The sequence below is a fragment of the Sparus aurata genome, chromosome 22 (genome assembly GCF_900880675.1).
Source record: "Sparus aurata chromosome 22, fSpaAur1.1, whole genome shotgun sequence".
Lineage (NCBI taxonomy): Eukaryota > Metazoa > Chordata > Actinopteri > Spariformes > Sparidae > Sparus > Sparus aurata.
In genome coordinates, this window is record NC_044208.1 from 25405973 (window position 1) to 25429148 (window position 23176).

The window sequence follows — 23176 nt, forward strand, 5'->3', positions numbered from 1 at the left end:
CTGCGCTAAATATTGCAGGCTCATGGTGCTTGTTGTTTTTAATACAATCAGAAGCATGTTAGATTAACCAACGACAGATTATATAACTTGTCAGGTAGGCCTACAGGCAGGACGAGGCCATATGTTTCATACACTGTACATTATGCAAACACATAATTCAATTGACTTAATGCACACTAAGCTATTAATATGCAATTATGAACTGGTTGCTCTGGAAAGGAGAAACTAATATTGAAGAGGTTGTACTAAATTCTGGGAACAGAGCCCTTTCATCAATTGCTACCAGATGGTATTAGCCGGCAGGGCTGTTGTTAGACAAAACCTAGCTGGGACTGAAACATAAATGACAAGAATTGTGCATTGCAGCAGTGACCACTGGCCAAAACTCACCAGTTCAGCATCAATAACGTTCAGCGGGAGAAGCTCATGTCTTGGCCTGCAGAGACAAAAAAGGACATACGGTAAGAAGAGGAGAAAATTTAATAAATCACAGAGGCCTGAATCTGGACTTATTTGGCTGAGGTCGAAAACCCGGCTATAAAGTAGGAAGGGCAGCTGAGACGAACCGCACTGAGAGGTAAGCACATACCACATCCCGCTACTCCCCTGCCAAGGATAACATCAAGCAAATCACAATATCGACAAACGGCTTCACAACAGCCTTAGCTTGTCAGACTTGAACAATAAAAGGCAGACATGCTGGGGCTGTGATCCAACATGCTTTCAACACACTACCACAACACAAGGCCTGTCAGTTGGAGTGCCAGGCTTCTTGTCTGTCGGCATATCAATCCGTCTGTTTGTCTGTCTGCACTACAATACTTACATAGGTCTCTTTGTGAGGGCCTTAAAACATCCAGGAGGGTTGACTGACAGCTCTGTCAACCGCTGCTGTGAGACGAAAACTGAGCTGCGATAAAAAACTGATAGCCCTATCAAATCACAGGGATGGAGCAGGAGACAGCCAAGCTAATCAAGACCAGACCCACGTAATTATAAGAAGAAGCAGCACAAAATAAATAGCGAGAGGAAACGAGTGAGGTAGATTGCCAGCCTTTTTCGACAAAGAAAAACAAGCAGCCGTGATGTACAGTAAACTGGCAGGCACAGGGATTGATTCCAACTTAAGTCCCACCAGAGTAAAAACCTCTAACCTTTGAGCAATTCAATATGATGCTGGCAAGCGCGCCGCTGTGAAAACACACAAACAGAGAAAAAGAGATTTTCTCACTTCATTGACTTGGACCAAACCCTACAGCTACATTCTAGCTTGCCATAGAAATACAAGCGTCCCAAAAGATAACAGTGGGCGATGTGTGCGTCAGGCACAGTTCACAGCCTCATCAACCTAATCTATGGCTGCACTGCAGTCACTTCTGTAAAACTGCTTGAAACTGTAATAAATCCTACGCTCTGGTGTGGAAGGACTTTGAGACGTTGTTTTACTTTCCTGCTTCTCCAAAATATGCTTTCTTTTCATAAGAGTGTTGAGAGCCAGCTCCGTTGCGAGCCTCTCTGTGACTCAAAGAAAAGATATTGTTATCCTGACTGGATAAATGCACAAAGATATTGAAAAAATACTGCAATGTAGCTTCAGAACACCCAATTCTGAACAGTAAATTAAATCGCAACCCCGCTGCCTGCACTGCAAAGAGCACACACACATGCTGTACTTTTCAGGCTGGACACGCTCGGATGATCTCACACAGTTTAGAGCTAAACCGCAACCAGGGCCGCTGTGTACCTGGAAGTGCCGGTTTGGTGAAACTGGCAAGATTAAGGACAATATGTAATTTCTTAGCGCTAAATGAGGATCAAAATTAGCCAGACTGTCTTCAAATTATACAGAGAATTTTATAATATATCAGCGAGACTCAAATTAAATTGCATTTGGAATCTAAGAATGGTTGTTTTAGGTTCATATCTGAAGCAAAAATTGCAGTCATCTGTCCAATCATTAAAACCAATACTAGAGGATTATAATCATGACATTGCATTGGTAAGCATCTGGATCACCTTTAAAGTGATGCAGCCATGCTATTAAAAAATACACACAGAGAACCAAATATTCCTATCAAAGGCAATGACCACTGAGTGCACCAAAGATGTAACACTCAGAATGTCATGTTGTCCAAAAAAAAAAAGAGAAAAGAATAAAACACCTGCACACCCTGAGTTAGCCTTTAAGCTTCTTAGTGCACCTCTATTCATCAAAATGCTCCACGGTCCGGGATTGTTATTCTGTGAGGGAGGGTAATGTTTGCCTCTGTAATCACCACTGAAACGTTCAGGCGGCAGTGTCAATACGCCACAGCAGAATTTGTTTTTCTTTACATAATAGTTATCTTTCCCGGGCAGCAGAGGACACACTTTAGACAGAAAGGCAGGGGAGAACCTTTTGCAATTTCACAATAATAGGCACCGGCACACTTTGTCGTCCCTGACCGAAAAAGCCCTGCTGAGAGGAGATACAGCGGACAAAAAACACTTCGAATAAACTGTAATACACCTGTGCCGCATTTTTACAAGAGGAGGGTCCTTCTGCAAGAAGTGGATGCCGCAAGTCGGTGTGAACAGGTGGAATAACTGATGCAACAAGTTTGTTAAGAAGCCATCTACACCTGCTCATCAATTAATTTTTAAAGGCTGTCGAGACAAGACAAACCTTGAAAAAGATAAAACATTACGGGCTGTTTGCACTGCAAATAAGCCTTACGGACTTACCCACAGGTTATTCCTGAACAAATAACACTCTCTACCTTCTGGGTGTGTGTGATAAAACAGGTTTGGAAAATAGGAAACCGGCTGTCTGACTCTATGTCAAATCCAGCGATGCTGTCATTGTACTGGCATCGAGACACTTTAGATCCACCTTCCCCTTCATAGAAATTACGGGAAGTTCCAGACAAGCACACTGACATTGATATAACCTAGAGACAATGTCAAGGTATCAACACTGAAATCTAATGTTCACAATCTTTTCCACACATTCACCTAATCCAAGTGGACTGTAAGCACCGATAACCGACCAAATATTTACATAAAAACTGATAAATTCAACACAAGAATCTGATTTAGCTATAAAATCTTGCTTCTCATTGGTTAAACGCTGATATGACATTGAAGACAGACCCAAAGAAGTCGTTTTCTGAACAGAACCTGGTACTTTCTGGCCGTCCTGACAGAGAGAGGACACCTTGCTGCCTGGGATGGATGCATGCATGGCAGCTGCAGCTCCCCTCATCCAGACTAGCAGCAGCAGCAGCAGCAGTCTTTGAATGCACCAGTTCAACAGATTAATTTAAAGATTATATTAACATTATAGTGGCTGGACAATGGGATGTAAATATGACCGTGCAGGGAAACACATATCTGTTTAAACATGGGAAGTGGAAGAAGCCATGCTATGTTTGTCTGCTGACTTTTATGGCCACTGTGCAGTTGTGCAGTGTGCCTGTCATCGGCCGGCTGCCTTCTTATCTGTCCCGCTACAGCTAGCTCCGCTGGCTAGCCTCCCAGCCGTTGGAAACACCAATAACCCCCGCATTTCATCAAGTTTTCAAACCGCGGCTGCTCTCTCCTGTATCCACATATATATACCTGGGAGAGAAGCCACCGCGGCGAGCAAAGCGACGATAAACACGATATTAAATTGTTTTATTTTTTTAATAAAGGGTCCGTATTTAATGCGACTGGTTAGCTAGCTAGCAGAGGCTATAGTGTCTCCAGCTGTGTGTGACAGAGGGGACAGAGTGCGGGCAGAGACACGGAGGAGGATGTGTGATGATGTCCGAGTGGATGCGAGCAGCGAGAGGATTTAAACAGTGAGCGTCTGAGAGCTAGCGTGATGGGAGTTTTTTTTTTTTTTTTTTTTAAATGGAGGGTCCTGTCTCAGAACAGCAGCCAGTGAATGCAACACAGGGTAGCATGCGTTGAGCGGAGCAGCCGTTAACGGTTAACTCCTGGTAGTGACCGTTAGCGGCTATGAGAGACGTTAGAATGTGTTTTTTGTTTTCTTACGTGATCTCGGTGCTGGAGCAGGTCGGGGCGGGTTTTTAATCCAACGGCGGAAAGAAAAGATGCTCTGCAGGGTCCGGGGTCGGAGGTTTTCTCTCTCTGTCTCTCTGTCTCTGTCCGTCTGTGTCTTCCAGCCGCCGCCGCCGCCGCTGCTGCTGCTTCTCTATCCCTTCTCCCTCCGACTGTCTGCTCCGTGTCACTGAGCGTCCCGGTGCTCTTGTACCACTCGCCCTCCAGTGGAGAATGAACGGCCCTGATGCGCCTTCGACGAGGAACCCCTCTCCTCCTCGGCACAGCCAGCGCGCGCCCCCTCCCCTCCCCTCCTCTCCCTCGCAAACGTGCCTGCGCGTGCCCGAGAGTGTGCGTCGGCGCGCGTGCGCCAAGGAGAGTGTGCGCCCGGCGAGTGAATGAGTGTGTGTGACGGAGTGAGTCATCCAGCAGATCCACATCCAGCTCCTCCCTGCTCCTCTCAACAGCTGACTACTGTAGCCTCCATGCGTTGGTACAGACAAACACCGCCGCCCCCTCCTCCCTTTGTGAGGCCACTGCTGTTTTTCATTCAGAGGCTACGGCGCGCGTGCGTGTGTGTGTGTGTGTGTGTGTGTGACTCACACCTCAGCAGTGAGTTCAACACTCTCTGTGTCATTTCTTTCAATCTCCTCACTCCATGTGATATTAGTCATATTAAAGAGGACTTTCTCTTTTTTTTTTATATATATGTATAAGTCAGTTTTTAATTCATAAACTGAATTATGTGACGATGAATTCAAATGAAGTCAGTTATAATGGATTAAGTTCATTTTGTGTGTGTGTGTGTGTGTGTGTGTGTGTGTGTGTTTTCTCTGCCAGGATGGACACATTAAATATAAGTGCCTGTAAAATGGGATGACTGGTCTTTGGGGAGCTGTAGTGGAATGAAAAGCGGCCCTACTAAAGGATAACTCCTGTGTTAGGTCTTGGAAAGAACTGTATAAATAAGCAGTATAAAGCGTTTTTTGTCTCCAGAGGAAGCTGCGTGATATCTGATAAACTACTCAGTGATGTCACTCAGTCGCTAAGTTGCCTTGTGGGTAATGCAGGCGCCGAGGTTTGAAATGCAGTCCTCTGGTCTATCATTGCACACCTGTAACGTTGTTTGATTTAATATGGACAATTTGAAAAGAAATTATTAAAATCATTACAGAAGATCCAGAGATATCGCCTCTTTAATTGAAAACCTGGCGCCTACATTACCCACAATGCAACTTAGCATTACAACTTCAATTACATGCAGCTTCCTCTGGAGCAACAAAAGCCTTTTTACTACCACGTATTCAGTGAGTACTCCACAAAACACAAAATAAAAAAATGAAATGGGTGGAGTTACCCTTTAAAGGGCTGTTCCAACAGTTTAGTACTGCTTGTCTATAAAGTTAGGGGACAAAAAACTATATTTTAAAAAATAGTAAAAGTACATGCGGCAGACTTGGCAAAATCTTAGTGATACTAAGTTTCTTATATTGAAAACAGAGGCTCCTACAATTCCCATAATGCAACTCATTAGTGATTTAACACAGCCTCACTGCCACGTCAAAGCCAGCGTTTTTCAAACTCACTGTCTGTAGTTTGAAACACAATTTTCAGTCTCTGACACCAACTTAAAATAACCCTGATGACATCATCGGGGCAAAGTAACCCCTCATGACATCATCAAGGCTATTTGCTCAGATTAAGGACAGTTCCTCTGGAGCCGTTCAAGAAATGATACAGCTGTTTTCACACAGTGAGTTGTACCTCCAATGACGGCTAAACTGATGTGAAAACAACAGTGGAATGACCCTTTAAATGTGAATTAGAGCATTATGAGATTTCTGCTTCCCCTTTCCTGCCACAGAATACAAGGTAGACCAAACCTGCTGTAACAGTAGAGAACAGAGACAGAAATAGTCCAAAACAGATGTGGACCTCTTCCTCATCCCTCTGGAGAGGACATTTTAAGGTTTTAGGTCACGGTCTTACGAATGATGTTAGAATTACAATCAGACTTGGATTGAGAGTAGATCAAGGTGCTGAGGTTAAACGTTGGCATTACTTTAAAGTTATGTCTTGGGTTTAGGATTAAGACCAGATGAGATTTACATTATATATTTAAGGCCCAAGTGGAGAGGGCTAGGATTAGATTAAAGGCCGAGGACTGGATGTAGTCAGTGAAGACTCTTTCTACTCGCGCTCCAGCATGTCTGTTCATGTGTCTCCATGTGTCCATCTGTGCATGTGCATGTGTGTGCTTACTGTACCTTTTCCGAGCAGCACCCTGTGGTCCTCTCCTCTGCTGCCGTCCTGGTGTGCCTCATTAAAGCCCAGTTACAGGACACCTCCTCCCCATCCCCATACCCGCAGCAGATGGACAGGCGCAGGGTGATAATATTCCTGGGAGTTTGGAAGGGCGTCACTGTTTATATAACCCAGAGAATCTTATTAAAAAGCCGCCCTCCTTCCGTCCTGAACTCGAGGTTAATTAGCTCACTTCCGAGTTGCCGGTATGCATGGAGGCCTCTGAATGGTCACGGTGGTTGTTATGGGCGACCGGGCTTGTCTTATCTCCTGTTGCCTGTTGGGATTCTGCTGAGGAGCTGAGACTGAGAAGGACACAGTGTTTATGTAGTCTGGAAAACACACACACACACACACACACACACACACACACGCATACACGCTGTCCCACATACACACACCACCAGCAGCAGCAGCAGCAGCAGCACCTCACAGCTTTAAAAAATCACACTCTGAAGCACATGGACACAAGCTGCAAGGACACACACACACACTTTTACACAGAAAACAACACACACACACACACACACGCCACCAGCACTCACACAATGAGGCAGCGGGCTTTGTTTGGGAAAATGTGCTGAAGATTAAAAATGTGTTATCACTGGTCACGCTCAAAGGAAAAAAAAAAAAAAAGTCGCCGCAGACATTCTGTGCACCACGTTCACACAGTCCGGCGCCTAATTAAAGGGATTAATTTGACTTTAAGGCAACAGGAGGTGTGATACAAACACACCCACCGACAGATACACGCACATACTGTATATTCTCACTCGGACAAAGTCACAAGTCTGTGTAATTTCTGTGCTTCTCCGTTTTCAGCTGCTGATGAGTTATCCTGCCACGGAAGTGCTCGAATTCATGTTCCTCTTAGGGGTTATTTCAAAGATACTGTTACCTAGGAGATGATAGGAAGTAGGTCACCAAGGCTTTCCCCCTCCGCCCCAGAATGTGACAGACATACCATACATACACACTCACCTACATACATAAGAGTACATACGTGCCCACTTGCCCCACACATGCTGCCAAACACACTCTCCGAAGCCGGGGATTGAATCATCGTCTCACATCTCCCTCTCTATCGCATCTTTCGACACCATTATCATCAGCCTTTGCTGTGTCACAAAGACCGTCATTAAAGTCTCTATATCGGGTAAAATAATAAGCGTGACGAGATGATGACATGTGACACATTTGAAGGCAGACATAATAAACACAACCTGCAATTAAGGACCGGGTAAAAAAAAAATAAATAAATGATGAGACGACACAAGAGGGAGATGGAAACGCCAAGAAAGTACAGGCAATAAATGTGTAAATGTATGAACAGCGGTAATTCTTAAACACATCACGTACACAGACATTGAAGTTTGAGATGCGACAATGAACACGACACAACACACACTATCGATATCAAATGAAAAGACACACAACTCCACGCCGGCAATGTACAATAATAGCCACATTTATTTTAATTACAGGCAAATTTCCCTTTACACTATATATTTCTTTTTTTTTTATCAACTTCATGTTTTATCCTTTAGGTCATACATACATTTACATTTCCAGAGTGCATACACGTAAGTTGATGAGGAGGAGGAGGAGGAGGAGGAGGAGGGAGGGAGGGGGCGTAAATAAAGTGGTTCAAGACAAAAATGAAAAATAAAAAGGAAGGATGTCTCGCATTTCTCATGAGACACATGTCAAATACTGCTCATCACAAGCATTACTCAGTAGTGGTACTGTACTTAAAAAGTGCACACGGCCTATTCAATATCAGACAGCTTCATAGAATATAATATAATGGCAATTTTTTTTTTTAAACAATGATGCAATTTCACACATTCAACATCAAACAAGGCAAACCTATTCAAAGGCACAGGACTCTCACATCAATATCGTCTTTTTTTTTTAAAAAGTAGTTTGTACTTACATGTCAGGTAATCCTTCACTTTCAACTCGTTTATTTATTTTTTTTCCGCTGAAACATGATTTGATATCAAATGACCCGTTGAGCTAAAATGGCACTGGACAGAGAGGAAGTCAAAAAACACTTCCTCTATGGTGACCAAATGGGCACAGTTTGAGAGAAAATGGTCCAGTTATTCATTAGATCATGTTAATGTTTAAACTGGGCGCCTGGGGTCTGTTTCACTGAACTGTTTCCCCACTTTAATCTACCAGTTGTGGGTGAATATTGAGAATAATGCCAGTGGGTTGATGTATATCCTGTGGCATCTGCTCGGTGTACTTGGGGAACTGTAGGTACGCAGTGAACCAGTTCAGAGGAAGGCCACTTCTATAAAACTACAGCAGGATCCTCTTCTTCTGTTTGAATATCCTGGTTTGACTGTTTTCCTTTAACAAAGGTAAAGAATACGATGTTTGACCTGTTAGCTTAAGCTGGCCGTTGGAAAAAAAGGGGTGTGTTGTTACTCGTTTTAGTCTCGCTCAGCTTGCGCCACAGCGACGTAGTCGAGCCGCGCCGGGTCGACGCCGTTTTGCAGGTTTAGTTTAAATGTTTCAGAGAAAATAGATTTACATTTAATAAACATCTCTGCTACAGAGCTACTGTAACATTTACAGTTGTTCAAATACATGCAGATACTGTACAACACACTTTCCCTTCACTTCCTCTCTCGGCAGAATTTGCCCACAAACAATGCAAACTTGTTAAAAAGTCAAAAAAAAAAAAAGAAAAAGAAAGAATGACAGAGCACTGCATAATATTACCATGCCAAATATCATACAAACCGAATAATGGTTAAAAAAAAAAATATGACGGGTTTTAAAACAAAAGTAGCAGCAACACATAGGCTTAGTTCTGTGAGAACAAAATCGAAGAACCAGCAAGCCACCAGTGCCTCTGGGTTAAAGTAAAAGAGTTACATCGTGAGCCTTCAGTGCAAATACGTAAGGGTGAGTCTAAATCGTATAAAGATGGAAGCTTCAACGGCTGAATATGCAGTGGTTTTCTTTACAGTACGAGTTGATTCCACTTAAATGACAATGTCCACTGTCAGTGAATTCAACACCTTGGCACCACACACCTCACTTGACCACCACGACCGTCAACATCATGATCATAAAAAAACAATAAAAAGAAACTACTCTCTCTGTGCAATAGTTCAAGTAAGTTATTTCCTGCAAGTAGTTAGTGCCTCGTTACACATCCTGTGGCCGTACCGAAAGAGACGACAACATAAAGGGAACATATAAATACACAAAAAGTCATTATTTACATGAAACTTTTTTTTTTTTTTGTTTTTTTTTTTTCCAGACAAGACTGCACTCTAAGCAGAGAGGACCTCTACTCACCAATTCAGGCTCAGATTTGATCTAATCCTCCCATTGGTTAAAATTAGGAGCAAAGTTGGGGCAGTCTCATCCTAGATCTGTGGTCACAAACTCATCCACCAATCAGTGTCCCAGTGTGAAGCAAAGAAGCGCCGAGGTTAAATCTCTAAAGGGGCGTATCGTAGACCCGTTCCGACGAGCCCTCCTCCGTGTCGTCCTCTGACTGCGACGCCTTGTGGTTCAGCTTTTCCGTTGTCGAGGAGGAGACGAGGTTTCCGTGGACTCCGTCGTCGCTAAGCTTGGCCTTGCTGCTGTCCTGAACAAACTCTTGGATCTCCACGGGAAGCCGCCGAAACTTGTCCTGGTACTCCTGGTCCAGATCGCTCTGTAGCTGCAGAGGAAGAAAATGCACATCAGCCAAGAATTCCAACATGAGGAGCAGATATACGACTGTATCATTAAATCTCTGTTACACGTTGATGATGTTAACAATGAGCTGCATGATTAGACATTAAATCGATTAGTCGATTGAAAGCTGCAGCAAGCAATGGGAGAGATAGTTGTTTGTTTCATCGCCAAGTCGCCAAATACCAACGCTGGTGGCTTTGACCTGAGAACCAACCCAGAGAGCGGAATTTGACGAACAAACAACAATCCTTTCTTCAGAATTGCACTATTTAATAAAAAGCAATTGCCAGCTGTTTTGATAAGTGATCAATCGTTTCAGTCATTCATAAAGCAAAAATGTCAAACACTTGCTGGTTCAAGGTTCTTGATTCTCAAAGTTATCAATGTGCTGCTTCTTTTGATGGACTGGGATTTAAACTGCTGGTTGGACAAAGGAAGCAATTTGAAGACATCACACATGGCTCTGGGGAAATATGACGAGCATTTCTTTCTTCTTCTTTTTGAAAAATGGATTCAATGTGAAGATAATTGGCAGATTAATCAATGATGAAAATACTCAATAGTTGCAGCCCTAGTAAAAAAAGAATTTGGCGGATTGCGTCTATATTGTCACACAGCTAATGTTTCATTCATCTTAAATAGGTTGGCGAAACCAAATAAGTAATCCTTTCCCCGGTTTCACGAGCCACAGCACTGCCGATGTTCCCCTGAGCAAGACTCTTAACTATCACTTAACTTTTAGAGCTTAGAAGCACTCAGGTGCTGGATGCGTAGGACTGTATGTAAAGCACTGTCAGTTGACCTTTGCGGTGCACATCAAGGCTTTAAAACGGCACACGGATTTGAAAGTTGAACAACCAGTTTCTCTTATTTGCATAAACTTTAACTGACTCTAACTGCGCCTGTTTGCTGTTTGATGCTAGATGGGTAGCGTATGAGTGAGTGAATGAGTTTGCCGATGAGAACAGTGACGGTGACAGTTGTTTTTGTTGTTGCCTATCACCAAAACAAGGCTAAAAGACGCACGTGACGCATGATAAATCTCTGTTGGTTCTTCACTTTGAGCAACTTTTTTCACAGTCAAAATATTGATTGCAACAGCTTTAAAGGCAGTATTTTGCACTTGCTTTCCCCCCCACATGACTGTTATCGAAAGATTATTTCACAGGAACTCTGCTCTACAGAGGCTCACGTTAGCGCTGAATAGGTAACTCAGTCAGTGCGACACATCCACCCCTCCCCTCACGGAGAAATAGAAAGGAGAAGCTGTTTTCTCCCAGGCATAGACGCCCCCAATGATTACAGATGACAAGATTGTATTCATTTCATTGTGAGCCAATAATTGCTGTAATGCTGATTTCTCTGTTTAACTACCCGCCCGGATCCCACGGGAGAGCAGTAATTAAAAGAAAAGCTGCTAAGATGAATGGTGTCAGAGTCTCGCAGCTCGATACAGTCACGTCAGCGTTATGAGAGATCGAAAATACCTGCCAGTTCTGAGAGCAATTTATCCAGGATCAATATTTTGTCTGAGAGGCCTTTGCTAATCGAATACAGGCCTACTTCAGACTGTCACCCAACTTCTTGCTCAAAACTTAACGAAAAAAAAATCATCATTAAGGACTCACTCGGCGAAATCCAAGGTCAACATTGATGCTATTCACCAGCATAAAGTTTGAGACGAATACACACTTCAGACAGACAAAGCTTCGGAACACAAAGCTGGATTCTCCTGGACGAATCCATCTACGTCTCGCCTCCAATTAACACGGTCGGCCATGAAAATCACAGCTGGCCCACGAGAAGCCCTTTCGAGAAATAATCACGAGCACGTTCAAGAAGGGAGCGAGGGCAGAGGAGAGGAGACGGAATGAAGGTCAAGGACTGCCACGCTCTGCCCTCCCCACTTCACTTCATGAGATGGCACATCCATTTAATTTGAGAGCACTGCACAGCAAAATGAGAAACCCTGATTGTTACGGAGTACTTGCCTTCGCAGCACTTTGATGCATCGCTACGCAGGAAATTAGACGGAGGTTAGATCACGCATGAGTACGAGCTGGGTATCACACCTCGACAGCTTTTGAGTTCTAATTGAAACGTGCTGAGTGTTGAAAATGTCAAGTATCCCAGTGTGGCACTGAGATTCATAGGCTTGTTTACTTATCATTTAATTAGTTTGGCATATTTTCTTAAAATACTGGTTGAAAACATGTCCGTAAAACTACGGCACTGAAAAAGTACTGTGTTAGTATCACACCGCACTGTTAGTAAAAGTAGTAGTTCTCCTACTTAAACACACAGTATGTCATTTCTGCCAGCTGGGGTCCCTCAATCAAAACAAATCAAAAGATGTCAGCAGTGTGGGATTATGGGAGTTTTTTGCTTTCATTGTTAAACGACCACCAAAGTCTTTTTCACAAGGCGGCCGTTTTCCTCAGATATCAGACTCAACGTGGGAAGCCAGAATGCTTTGAGACAAATTGTCATTTCATCGCTTTTCCGATTGATCGCCAGCTGATGACGATAACAGCGTGAATCTGACGGAACGTCGGGGGTCAGATTTCAAGATAGAACAACATATTTGACGACCTATAAGCTAACGTTAGCATTCCTCCACTTCACAGCTTAGGTTACTGTTTGAGCGTTTTTGAACATCATTGGAAACATTTTGGATAGTGGAAGTATGCAAATAATTTACTTATATAGAAGAAAGAGCGAGTTGTTTTTACACATCATCATTTGGAAATGTTTCCTATTATGTCTTTAGGACATGTCTAGTTTCTATGAGACTAAAGGTCAAGTGGTGTCATGTCAAAGCCTAGTGAATACATATCTCCATTGCAATTCAGGTTCTTTTTCCATTTTGCCACCTGTATTTAACGCTTGTTCCAATCTTTGAATCAAAACCTCAGTATGAAACTTTCACTACGTTGTGAAATTGAAAGCGTGTGCTCCTAAAAATTCAAACACGAGAAAGGATCAGACTCACTCAGGCCAGACAACACTAAAAGCTGCTGCACTTGACGCTGTCTGTCTTTGTTGGAAGTGAAGGAGCTCTTGACTTGTGTCTGTCTCATGTTGTGCGTGGTACAGCAGAGCCCCCACCACGCACAGCATCCAGAGAAGGTCACCTTCTCTCTTTCTCTCCCTCTCTCCCCCTCTTCCTCCTCTTCCTTTCTTTCCTTCTCTCTCACCCTCTCGGTGGGTCTCACAGAGCGGACATCCAGCACATCATAACCAGATGGCTAAAGATGCACCACAGCTCTCAGTCTCTCTCTCTTTCCCTGCTCTGCACTGCGCATGACCTACTTAGGGGTGGGACAGTCTGCACGCCGCGTGTGTGTGTGGTTGTGCATGTGTGTGTGTGCGTGCAGCAGCCTGTCTTTACCCTGCCTGCTGAGGCACAAACACCCTCTGATTAAAGCTGTCATCTCTCTCCCATCTGATGGCACCCTGGCACATGTGAAGGAGGTGGGAGCAGGGGGCAGAGGAATCTCAGGCAGCTTCTCAGAAAAGACTTGCGCACGTGTCTATCTGCGCGCGTGTGCCCGCGTGTCCTCTGCGTGTAATCAACAGCTCAGGAGTGAACACCAGCGGCTGTCTGTTGGAGTTTTTTGGTGCCGAGCGATGACGACAGCACTTTGTCTTCACCGAGGGGACAGTCTGAGATATGAGAAAATCTGAAGGAACGACAGGGAGATGGATGGATTTGAGAGCAGACAGCTAGGGCCGCAATCTTTTGAGAGCTTTCCCTGATCTGTGGCTTTGTGATCGCCAGCTTCCATCTGACATCTTATCAGTTTGGCGGTGGAGAGATGAGAGGACAGGAAATAATAGAGCGAAGGCATCAGTGAAACTTAGTCCTCGGGCTTCCTGGAACTGGTGGAGTCACGTTTTTGTAAATTTTCTTGAAATTTCGAACCGCAATCAGGTCGGCTGTGATGCTTTAAAATCACATCAGCTCTGGTTGAAAAAACACAAAACAACCAAGACAAATAAAAGTTCGAAAAGCAACTTTTGCCTGTGTGTGCTTCTCCTGTGCGTGTTGCATCTTTACAGTATTCATGTGTGTGCGGTCCAGTTCCCGTCTGGACACCAACCAAGAGCAGCAGTTATCCAGCCAGCTTTTAAATCTGTCTCTCATCTCTGAAGACCTGTCATCTGTCAACAAACCACACGCACGCACGCACACGCACATTTCTGCCTTTCTTAAAATACAGCACTCAGTGACCTTCTTCACCAGCTGTCCTCATTTTGAGGAGCTATCAAGGGAAGCGGAGAAGGCCTCCGAAGAGCCAAATTAATTCTTTGCTTTGAGCCGTGACATAACGCCTGCCGCAGCACCGCGGAGAAGCCTCCGACCGGCAACACACCGCTCCGCATCTACAGCGCGCGGCTGTGTCAGCTGCGCCTCGTCGTGCGGCCCCGATCGGGAGGTGTGAGGGAAGTATGTGCCGGCGAGGCAGAGCCAAAGACTGCGCGGTTGTATAGGTGTGTGTCGCGACCTTGAGAAACACCGCATATCCAAACACAGCCCAATTAGGCGAAACCAAAGAACCCATGTCCAAGATATGAGACGGGGTCACCACCCTGTCAGCACTGCAGGCTTTCTGAAGGAAAAAGGGGGGAAAGCTTCGCCGAGCAACGCATGTAAGTTTGTGTGTGTGTCTGTGTGGAAGAGAGAGAGAGAGCAGAAGCAGCGCGGACAGACAGCGCCATTCCTTCATTTACATTCTTTCCACTGTATTGGTCGTAAGTATGAAAATGAACTGCGGCAGCCCAACGAAGGAGAAGGAACAAGAGGAGGAATGAAGAGAGAGAGAGGAAGAAACGGCCACCGCGCTCGAGAAGCTGCATTCTCCTTTTTGTTTGTGTTGTGTGTGTGTGTGTGTGTGTGTGTGTGTGTGTGTGTGCCCTCTCTTGACTCCTATCGAATAAATCATCTGTTGCTTTGCAGTAGTTTTTCTTGGATTCCCGTCTTCAGGTCCAGGAATTTCAAAAACACCCTCCTGCATACCTCTGCCATGCATGTACGGTAACGAGTGTTTCCCCTTAAAAGGATCGGTTCAAAACGGGAAGGTTAGCTGTGAAATGTGCTCGCTGGACGCTAACTAAAAGATGCTACAGGTAGCGTTTTTAAACATTTTGCGCTTCACTGTTAAATGATGTGTGGTAACTAGCATCATTTCCGCTAGGTTGTTTTTTTTTTTTTTACTGCATTTCTGGATTTATTATCACCTTATAGGTTGACGTGGCAAACAGCAGCCTGCACACACACACTGAACAATATCAGTATTCACTCCGAGTCATGTTCCTGGCAAGCGTGTTGAATTTAATTCCAATATGCACTCTCATTTTTGTACCGTTTCGAGTTCAATCACCTCCTGAGTGAAATATCCGATTCTTTAGCGGCGAAATGCTCCGCCGTGATCACCGGCTCATTTTTTTAATTTGTGTCTCTGCCATTTGGTGCAGAGCAGGGAGCATACAGAGGGTTTAAAAGGGATTTTTCTCACACAACACCTGCCGGGGCCGACTGGAAACTAGGCTGATATGAGTGTGAACCAAAACTGTAAAGGTGTCGGCCACAAAAACAATAAAATGAGCTGAAGGATACGGCGTAGAGTAGCACAAGTGTGTGACCTCTTTCACATCCCACGTAGTCATTTGATCTACTATAAATATATAAATGTTGCTCAGTGCAGGCTTTAAACCTGGCTGCTTGACAATGTTAACATTTTAAAAGTCCCTCTCTTTAATTCTACTGAACAAAGCAAACATTTAGATTTAAAAACATATATTCCCCTATTACACCCTACAGCTGTAACGCAACTAGTTGAGTTGTTGAGGAGAGTGTTTGCAACATTTTGCTGTGAGGCTCCAGAAATGTTTTGTGAACGACAAAACTTCTCCCGACTTTCCATCAGATGAGTAGATAATAACTGAGTTTTCCTTCTTAGCTGATCTTATCCTTTAAAACTTGGATAGACTGAAAGTCTGCTTCACTATTTTACGTTTATGCTTTGCGTGTGCTTAAAATCCTAACAAACACGGCATATGTTGCCCAAAGTGTACCGGCTACCATACTGTACTGTAACACTTTTCACATTCAGCCACACGTTCTTCGATTCGGAGCAGCTGTAATGGCGTGGAAAACAGACGTTTTTTCCACTTCTATCTGCTCTCTTTGCCTCACATAATCAGGTGCCACAGTCTCTGTGCTGTTCCCACCACTTATAAAAAAAAAGGTGCTTTCTGCCGTAGCCGGAAAACCTCAAAGCCACTCTATAGAGAGGACCCTCTCCAGAGGAGTGTAGACAGAGCATATCCTTAGACAGAGCATAACCCTGGAGAGCTTCATTAGCACATGTGGGCATACATAATGAACACTCGTGCACTGATCTGAAATAGCAGCTAGCATAATAGAGCAGAAGAGTAACCAAGCGTGCAACATGTACGCGCGCTCTCGCACACACACAATGGATTTTACCTCACTGTCTCTGTGTGCCCTGTGGGTACTGTGTGTGTGTGTGTGTGTGTGTGCGCGCATGTGTGGGTGTGTGTGTGTGTGTGAGTGTGTGTGTATCGGCATAAGTGCATTATTGATGCAAACCCGGCAGGCAGAGATGATGCAGATCAAAGTCTGTGATGAGGGAACATAGTGGCCACCCCTACATCAACCAGTGAGAGGGAGAGACGGCGTCAGAGAGAGAGAGAGAGAGTGGCCTCCTCCTCTCTTCATCCCCAGACCTCCGCGTCTCCTCCAACCTGTTTGCTTCACCCTCTCTTCATCCCTCCCACCCTCCTGCTCCTCTCCTCCACCTCCAGTAGCCGTTCCTGGGATTGCGTCACAAGTGCTCAGTTCCAAATTAACAGATTGCGGAGAGTCATGAAGGGTAGAGGAGGATATGAGAGGTGGGGAGGGTGTGGAGAGAGGAGGGGGACCCGAGTTTCCATGACGACCGCACAGGACTCCTGTTTGTGGAACGAACGTGTGTGTGTGTGCGTGTGTGTGTGTGTGTGTGTGATGGTTCAAGGCTCGCAGTGGGGAGACACCGTCACATTTTTTTCATCTAACTAAGAATCAACCACGACGTTATGCACATTCACACCACTCGCACATACACCAACGCACGCTGTTGTGAAACATATTGCCATATCACTCCTTCATACTCTATTTCACAGCCAAACAAGGTGTGTGTGAGGGGAAGGAATTACAACATGGCATAGTAAATCTTTGGTGTAGTCCAATCATAAAATCTTTTGGGAGGCTGAGCTAGAAAATTCTTTTCCTTGACGTCCATCTTGTCTGTTGATTTTGGTTTAAAATCTGACTCCGTATGAGCAGGTTGGATGTACAGAGCTTAAAGCCAAAGCTACACAGAGACAAAAAATCCTTGACCAAAGAAATTTGTTTCGGAACAGCCTCTCTATGAATCAAGCAAAAGCTTTTTTTTTTCCACTAATCTCATTCAACTCACTCACTCTGAGTAGTCAGGACATTCAGCTCAGGTCAAATTCTGGTGAAAAAGCAAACGCTAGTTCTTGTCGTCTCAAATTTTACATCTCAGAGGAGGAATGCGCTTTGACAATCGATAAAAATATCATCACAATCAACACGCGGTGTGAATAATTAAAGGCGAACATATGGCAATGTGACCAGGTGGCAGATGAAAAGAAGCGACATGCCGGGATATAGGGTGGCGTTCGCCATCCCACTGCTGACTCCTGGGGGGCTTTCTGATTGGATCGTTAGCAGGACAGCGACACCTGAGCGCACACGCTGCGAGTGACGACAAACCTCGCCACGTCTCTCTTTTTCCCTCACACCTTCCCGATCGATGTATTACGTGATCCTCCCGCTATCACAAGCTCAGACTTCCGACGGTTGAAGTCAAAGCTTAGACAACCACACCGCTCACATTTCACATCCCTTCGTCTCCAAATAGTTTGGGAATGAAGCTGTTAGTTGCATAGCAGAGATACGGCATCAGTATTTAGGTTGATATATCACATGCATGTACACACATACGCACACACACTCACACTCACACTCAGCTTCCGTTGTAGCAGGCTGCTCAGCTCTCGGGGTCCTAACCAGGGATAGTTATAGCTGTCCATTAGTGGCAGCTCTGAGCCCAAAGGAGAAACTGGGTCAGAACTGCATGAGAGAGAAAGTATGTTGTATCTTCCTCTCCCTGATTCATAAAGACTAACACACACACACATACACACACACACACACACACACACCAAACACACACACACAACAGAAGTATTTTTATATTGGCCCTGCCCTGGTTATTTTACGCCCTCATCCATTAGCCCCCTTTGGAGCCATCCACTTCCTGTCCTTCAGTCCTTACGCTCTCTATGTTTATGTGTCGGCCTGTTGTTGTTTACATTCGTCCAAGGACTCAATCGTAGTCAAGTGTTTCCTTCCAGCGAATTCAACAATATCCCCCTTCTGCCTCGGATACAGCCACTTTTAACCTTGGTGAATGAACTGCATTCAGAAAGCGCTTTAATGGGGAGGGGGAGACAAGTTCGTCACAATGCTTCATATTCATCACTCGCTCAAACACACACACACACACACACACACACACACACACAGATACGAGCCGCCATGCGAGGTCAATGATCTGCTCATTGGGAGCAGTTTTTGGGTTCAGTGTTTTGCTCAAGGACAGTTCCACATGCTATTAGAAACGAGCTGGATGGAAATAGACTTCACACGGCCGTATGTACCCGCCGTGTCGATGCTGCTTGGGGAGTGCGGTGATGTACAAAGCATCTATGTACAGAACTGGGCTCGATCTCTAAGGCTATATTGACTGAACTGACCGGGAAGTGTGACCAGACTCATATTGATTAGATGATTAAATACTTGGTTATGATACTGATGAACTTATGGTCACAGCTTCGTAATGGCCGTCATTAACAAATGGTAGAATTGCGGTTAATTAACAGTTATTTCACTGTTAATAAATGGTTTATTAAACATTTCATCCATTTAATTTAATAGAACAACCCATTATGTATTGACCACTTACAAACTACGATATACATCAGTTGCAACAGTGAAATAGTTATGAACTAAAGTTAATGATGGTTATTATAAAATGTTACTAATACACCCGGTGCTTGCCCTCGGCCTGTGAGGGATCATTAACGTTCAGTTTAAAGTCCGGGCGCTCGTGGCTTACATAAACCCTCTTCGGATGCTTTTAAAAGAAAAGGCCATCCGGGGACGGCTACCTGACGAGGTCACACGGAGCACAAAAGAAGTGAAACGTGAAATCAGGGCAGCCAAAAACCTGTCACAATAAAAGATTAAAAAAACAGCGCTGACGGAGGCTGGTAGGGACGGTCATGGCCTCTGTTGCTTTAGAGGATGAACTATTGACAAAGACAGACACCCCGAGGCGGCTGCTGATTACAGCCCGTTCGCCGTCTTTCTTGAATGTATTTGACAGCTTGTGGTTTTTACATTGTTTGTTTTCTCCGAGCAGTGAGTTTAAAAGCACACGTCTACGTCTTTCTACACAGCGAAACTCAAACATTCAGCTGTAGGGACGAGAAGACAGCAGAAGACTCCAAACATTGGAGGGTAGCGTCCTGCATCTTTTAACAAACATACGCAGGGCTGGCAGGCATTCTCCGTTAGCTGTCTCCAGAGTTGTGTCCTCTAACATCTCCTCGCATAATTTGCATACAGATGACTGTTTTTTTTGTTTTTTTTTGCATTGGAACAGATATCGCTGAGATGGTTGATTACTACGTAATGGCCTTCCTCGGGCGAATCAAATTTGCCGCTGTCCGGATGTCGATTTAGTGAAGTGATTGCGACAGCGGGGTCAGCTGACGGATAATCAGTTGGGATTTCGTGGGGGAAACGATGATTGCTGACAGGATGAGATCTGATTGGAAGACGTGAAGAAGTGATCAGCGAAAGGAAACAGCAGCGCGTCTTTCTCTCATCAGAGAAAACCATCTTAATTTAATGTTAATTAGACCCTGATGATCCTGTTTCGTACAGCTCATATTGAGTAATTACTGGCTTATGAAATCATTGTAATTCTGGCGTTATCGACAAGAATGCTCAAACAGCTATTAAAAAATGGAGGAGCACCACAGGACTGGATTAGAAGCAGTTCGATAACCTGATGGATTCACATGACAAGCAGACGACCATCAGCAGCATTTCACTGTCACTTCTTCATTTCTCCGTACTGCAGTTACGAGCGAGGATGCGACAGACCTGCTGTACGTGAGGCGTCGGGGTGGATATCTATACTGCACCCTCCTACACTGGATACAGGTTGTTTCAAAGGTACAAGGAGCTGTCACTATGAGCGTGGGTGGCTATGCAGCCGTCTGATTTATGCCTGTCTTTAAAAAAACAGTACCTCGTGAGATATGGTAAACGTACACTGTGCTCTTTTTATTGACGACGAGAGGAAAACACGCTCACACCAGAGTGCCTCTGAGGCCCGCAGGGTAATCTTGATTATGCCGGCAGCGTGCTGTTATATGGTCTGTGCTGCATTAATCTCGTCTGTTTTGACGAGATTAAAATATCTTGTCAAAGAAAGAAAGGGAGGAGAAAAATTGTAGCGAGAGAAATAGACTGTTACTGCCTTTGTGTTAAGTGGATTTACTTGTACAACATAACACTATATTTGTGATATGATCGTGGCTATAACCAGGATTATAACCAGACCGATACTCGATTTTGGAGGCTGATATGATGTCAGAGAGTTCAAAACGCAATACTGATATACCGGCCGACATTCACACGTCAAACAATTGTGACGAAGATAAGTACACAGGATATTTTACGGTTTAGCGATGAGCAAAGGATCTTTTAAAAGGTGAAATATGCAAGAATTTTCGCTGAAAACATTCAAAAATAATAATATAATAATAATCTACTGTAGTTAGCGTGCTAACCAGCTAGCCCCAGCCTGTCCCAGTCCAAAGCTACCACACTAGAGGAAAAAATACCAGCCCTCCTGCGTTGCTCTGAGGCTCCCAGTCTGGACTGCTAGCTGGACGGCTAACTGAGCTAACTAGCTGATGAGAGTTATAGTTAGCAGCGGTTAGCTGTTACTTTAGCGGTGTGTTAGTGATATGTGATGAGTTGTTTTGAGTAGGATTTTGACAGATGAAGAGTTCTTACATATTGCAGCTTTAAGCATTGTAATCTTGAAAATAAATACGTTTTCATATCAACACACAGAAGACGTCATATATGATCTATTATTGATATATTTGTGATGTCGATCATCGATCAGGCTCTAAAAAAGATTCCTTATTACAAATGTATGAGACAGCTATAGTACTTCTAGATCCTTAAGCAATACCGCGTGTTACTGTAGTGCTGGTACATTCATGCTTTATTATCTTATGGAGTTGATTTAATAAACCTTATAGATAGCTCTTTCTTTCACTGGCTGGTTTAAAGGAATTTGCTCAAGGATGACACGTGGGATTAAATCTGAGCGCTCCAACTGAGCTGCGATCTCGCCACACACAGGCCAATCTGCTGCCCCTCATATGCTGCCGTGTTACGCGGACTACACCTAACAATACAGTAATACACCCGCACGGTATTTGTCGTTCTCTGCAGAAGAATCCACAACAAATTTGCAATAAATCATACAGCATTCGGCGTTGTAGTAATGCTCAGCAGGTCTCAGCTATTACAGATTCAATGCACATTCACTTGTTGCCAGTCAGCGGCCCGAGTGTGTAAAAGCTTGCATATTAATGCGGCCACGCTGGTGCTGTGTTAATACTGAGTGCTGGGATGCAAACGATGGTCTTACCATGCTCTTCAGCGGCACAATCGTCCTACAATGACAGTCACAATGAAAAGGTTGGGAGGTGTGCAACTCATACAGAAAGAAGCTGTCATGCTAAAAAAAAACATGTGTATGTAGCAATGATAGGAGTGGAATGATGGGATGATGTTCTGACTCCAGGAAGCAAAATAACAACAGCAGCAAAGGAGCTCTGTGCTGCAAGGCGGTTTGATAGTTATCATTACTACAAATCCAAACTACTCTTCCTTGGTGACATTGTTTATGCTGCAGGTATTGGTTTTCAAAGCCAAGGCAACATATTTACATATCAGCAGGTGGAAAAAAAAAACCCAAAAATGGTGTTATGAAGAGGTCATCTTACAGTTTTTCACAAGAGTATCAGAGCAGCAGCTCACTAAACCTGGACCAGGTTGCCCCCCAGTGGTGTCACTGCAGAAACTCCAGATCTTACCAAGTATATTTGTCTAATATCGATTCAAACTGTCTCACTACACCTCATACAAGACAGACATTTTCTTTTGCTTGTTCCATTGACATACTCTTAACTTCTAATAAGCCAGACATATCTTGTTTTTCTTATTTTGGAGTGCATTTCAACTGGTGTTTTCCCACTGTACAAGAACATCTAGTGTCCAATTAGAGATATAGTTTAGTTCAAGGAAATCTGTTTACATTTAACCCGCAGCTATGTTTCAGTTTTCAGCTTATTAATCATCTGTGATGTAGAGAGCAAAATATTGACTCAAGAATTGTGTAAAATCTACATATTTTCTCCCTTAAAACCAAACAAAGGTCTTAAAGGGGCACTAAGCAGTTTGGGAGAAGAAATCCAAACCATCCAATCCATTTTTCATATTTACAAGGTTAATGAGGCATTAAACTTCCATAACTGAATAAACATGTCCCCAAAACACTATTTAAGGTCTGTCTGTTTATTCAGGAAAGAGAAGAGAGTTTGTTTATTTAGTTTAGTGAAGAAAACAAAATCAGTCAGTTAAGATCTTCCTCTTCTGATTAGACTTTCTTTTCCAGAATTTCAAGTCTGCCATGCAGCAGACCATGTCAGTGCGATGCTAAGCATGTAACGGAAACAATGAAAATATCTGTGCGTGTACAGTATCAACAAACAGATCACAAATCGAGAATTCTTCACATCTGAGTTTATCATTTTTCCTAAATCTTCTTGTCTTACCTTCGGCCTTTCATCCAGGATTTGCTGGCGGATGTCCTTGTGCTTCTCCAGGAGTCTCTCGTGTCTTTTACTCTGCGCGTCTTCCAGCTGCACACACACACACACACACAAA

At 44.0% G+C, this 23176-nt stretch overlaps 2 protein-coding genes across 5 annotated transcripts in view; both read right to left on the reverse strand.

The window, feature by feature from the left end:
* plcb4b (phospholipase C, beta 4b) overlaps positions 1 to 4530 on the reverse strand; it is a 66724-nt gene extending 62194 nt beyond the window's left edge. The window contains exons 1-2 of one of the 3 annotated variants that reach the window (XM_030404614.1): positions 4021 to 4530; positions 391 to 436 (exon numbers count right to left, since the gene is read on the reverse strand). The gene's annotated coding sequence lies outside the window, so the exon portion shown is untranslated. The remainder of the gene's footprint in view (positions 1 to 390; positions 437 to 4020) is intronic. The other 2 variants (XM_030404612.1, XM_030404615.1) reach the window with 2 other exon arrangements.
* Positions 4531 to 7777: 3247 nt separating this feature from the next.
* Positions 7778 to 23176, reverse strand: part of plcb1l (phospholipase C beta 1-like) — a 113360-nt gene continuing 97961 nt past the window's right edge. Inside the window, exons 32-34 of one of the 2 annotated variants that reach the window (XM_030405813.1) lie at positions 23065 to 23151; positions 21876 to 21900; positions 7778 to 10021 (exon numbers count right to left, since the gene is read on the reverse strand). In XM_030405813.1, the coding sequence (XP_030261673.1) occupies positions 9924 to 10021; positions 21876 to 21900; positions 23065 to 23151 (210 nt within the window). In that variant the 3' untranslated portion in view covers positions 7778 to 9923. The remainder of the gene's footprint in view (positions 10022 to 21875; positions 21901 to 23064; positions 23152 to 23176) is intronic. The other variant, XM_030405812.1, reaches the window with a different exon arrangement.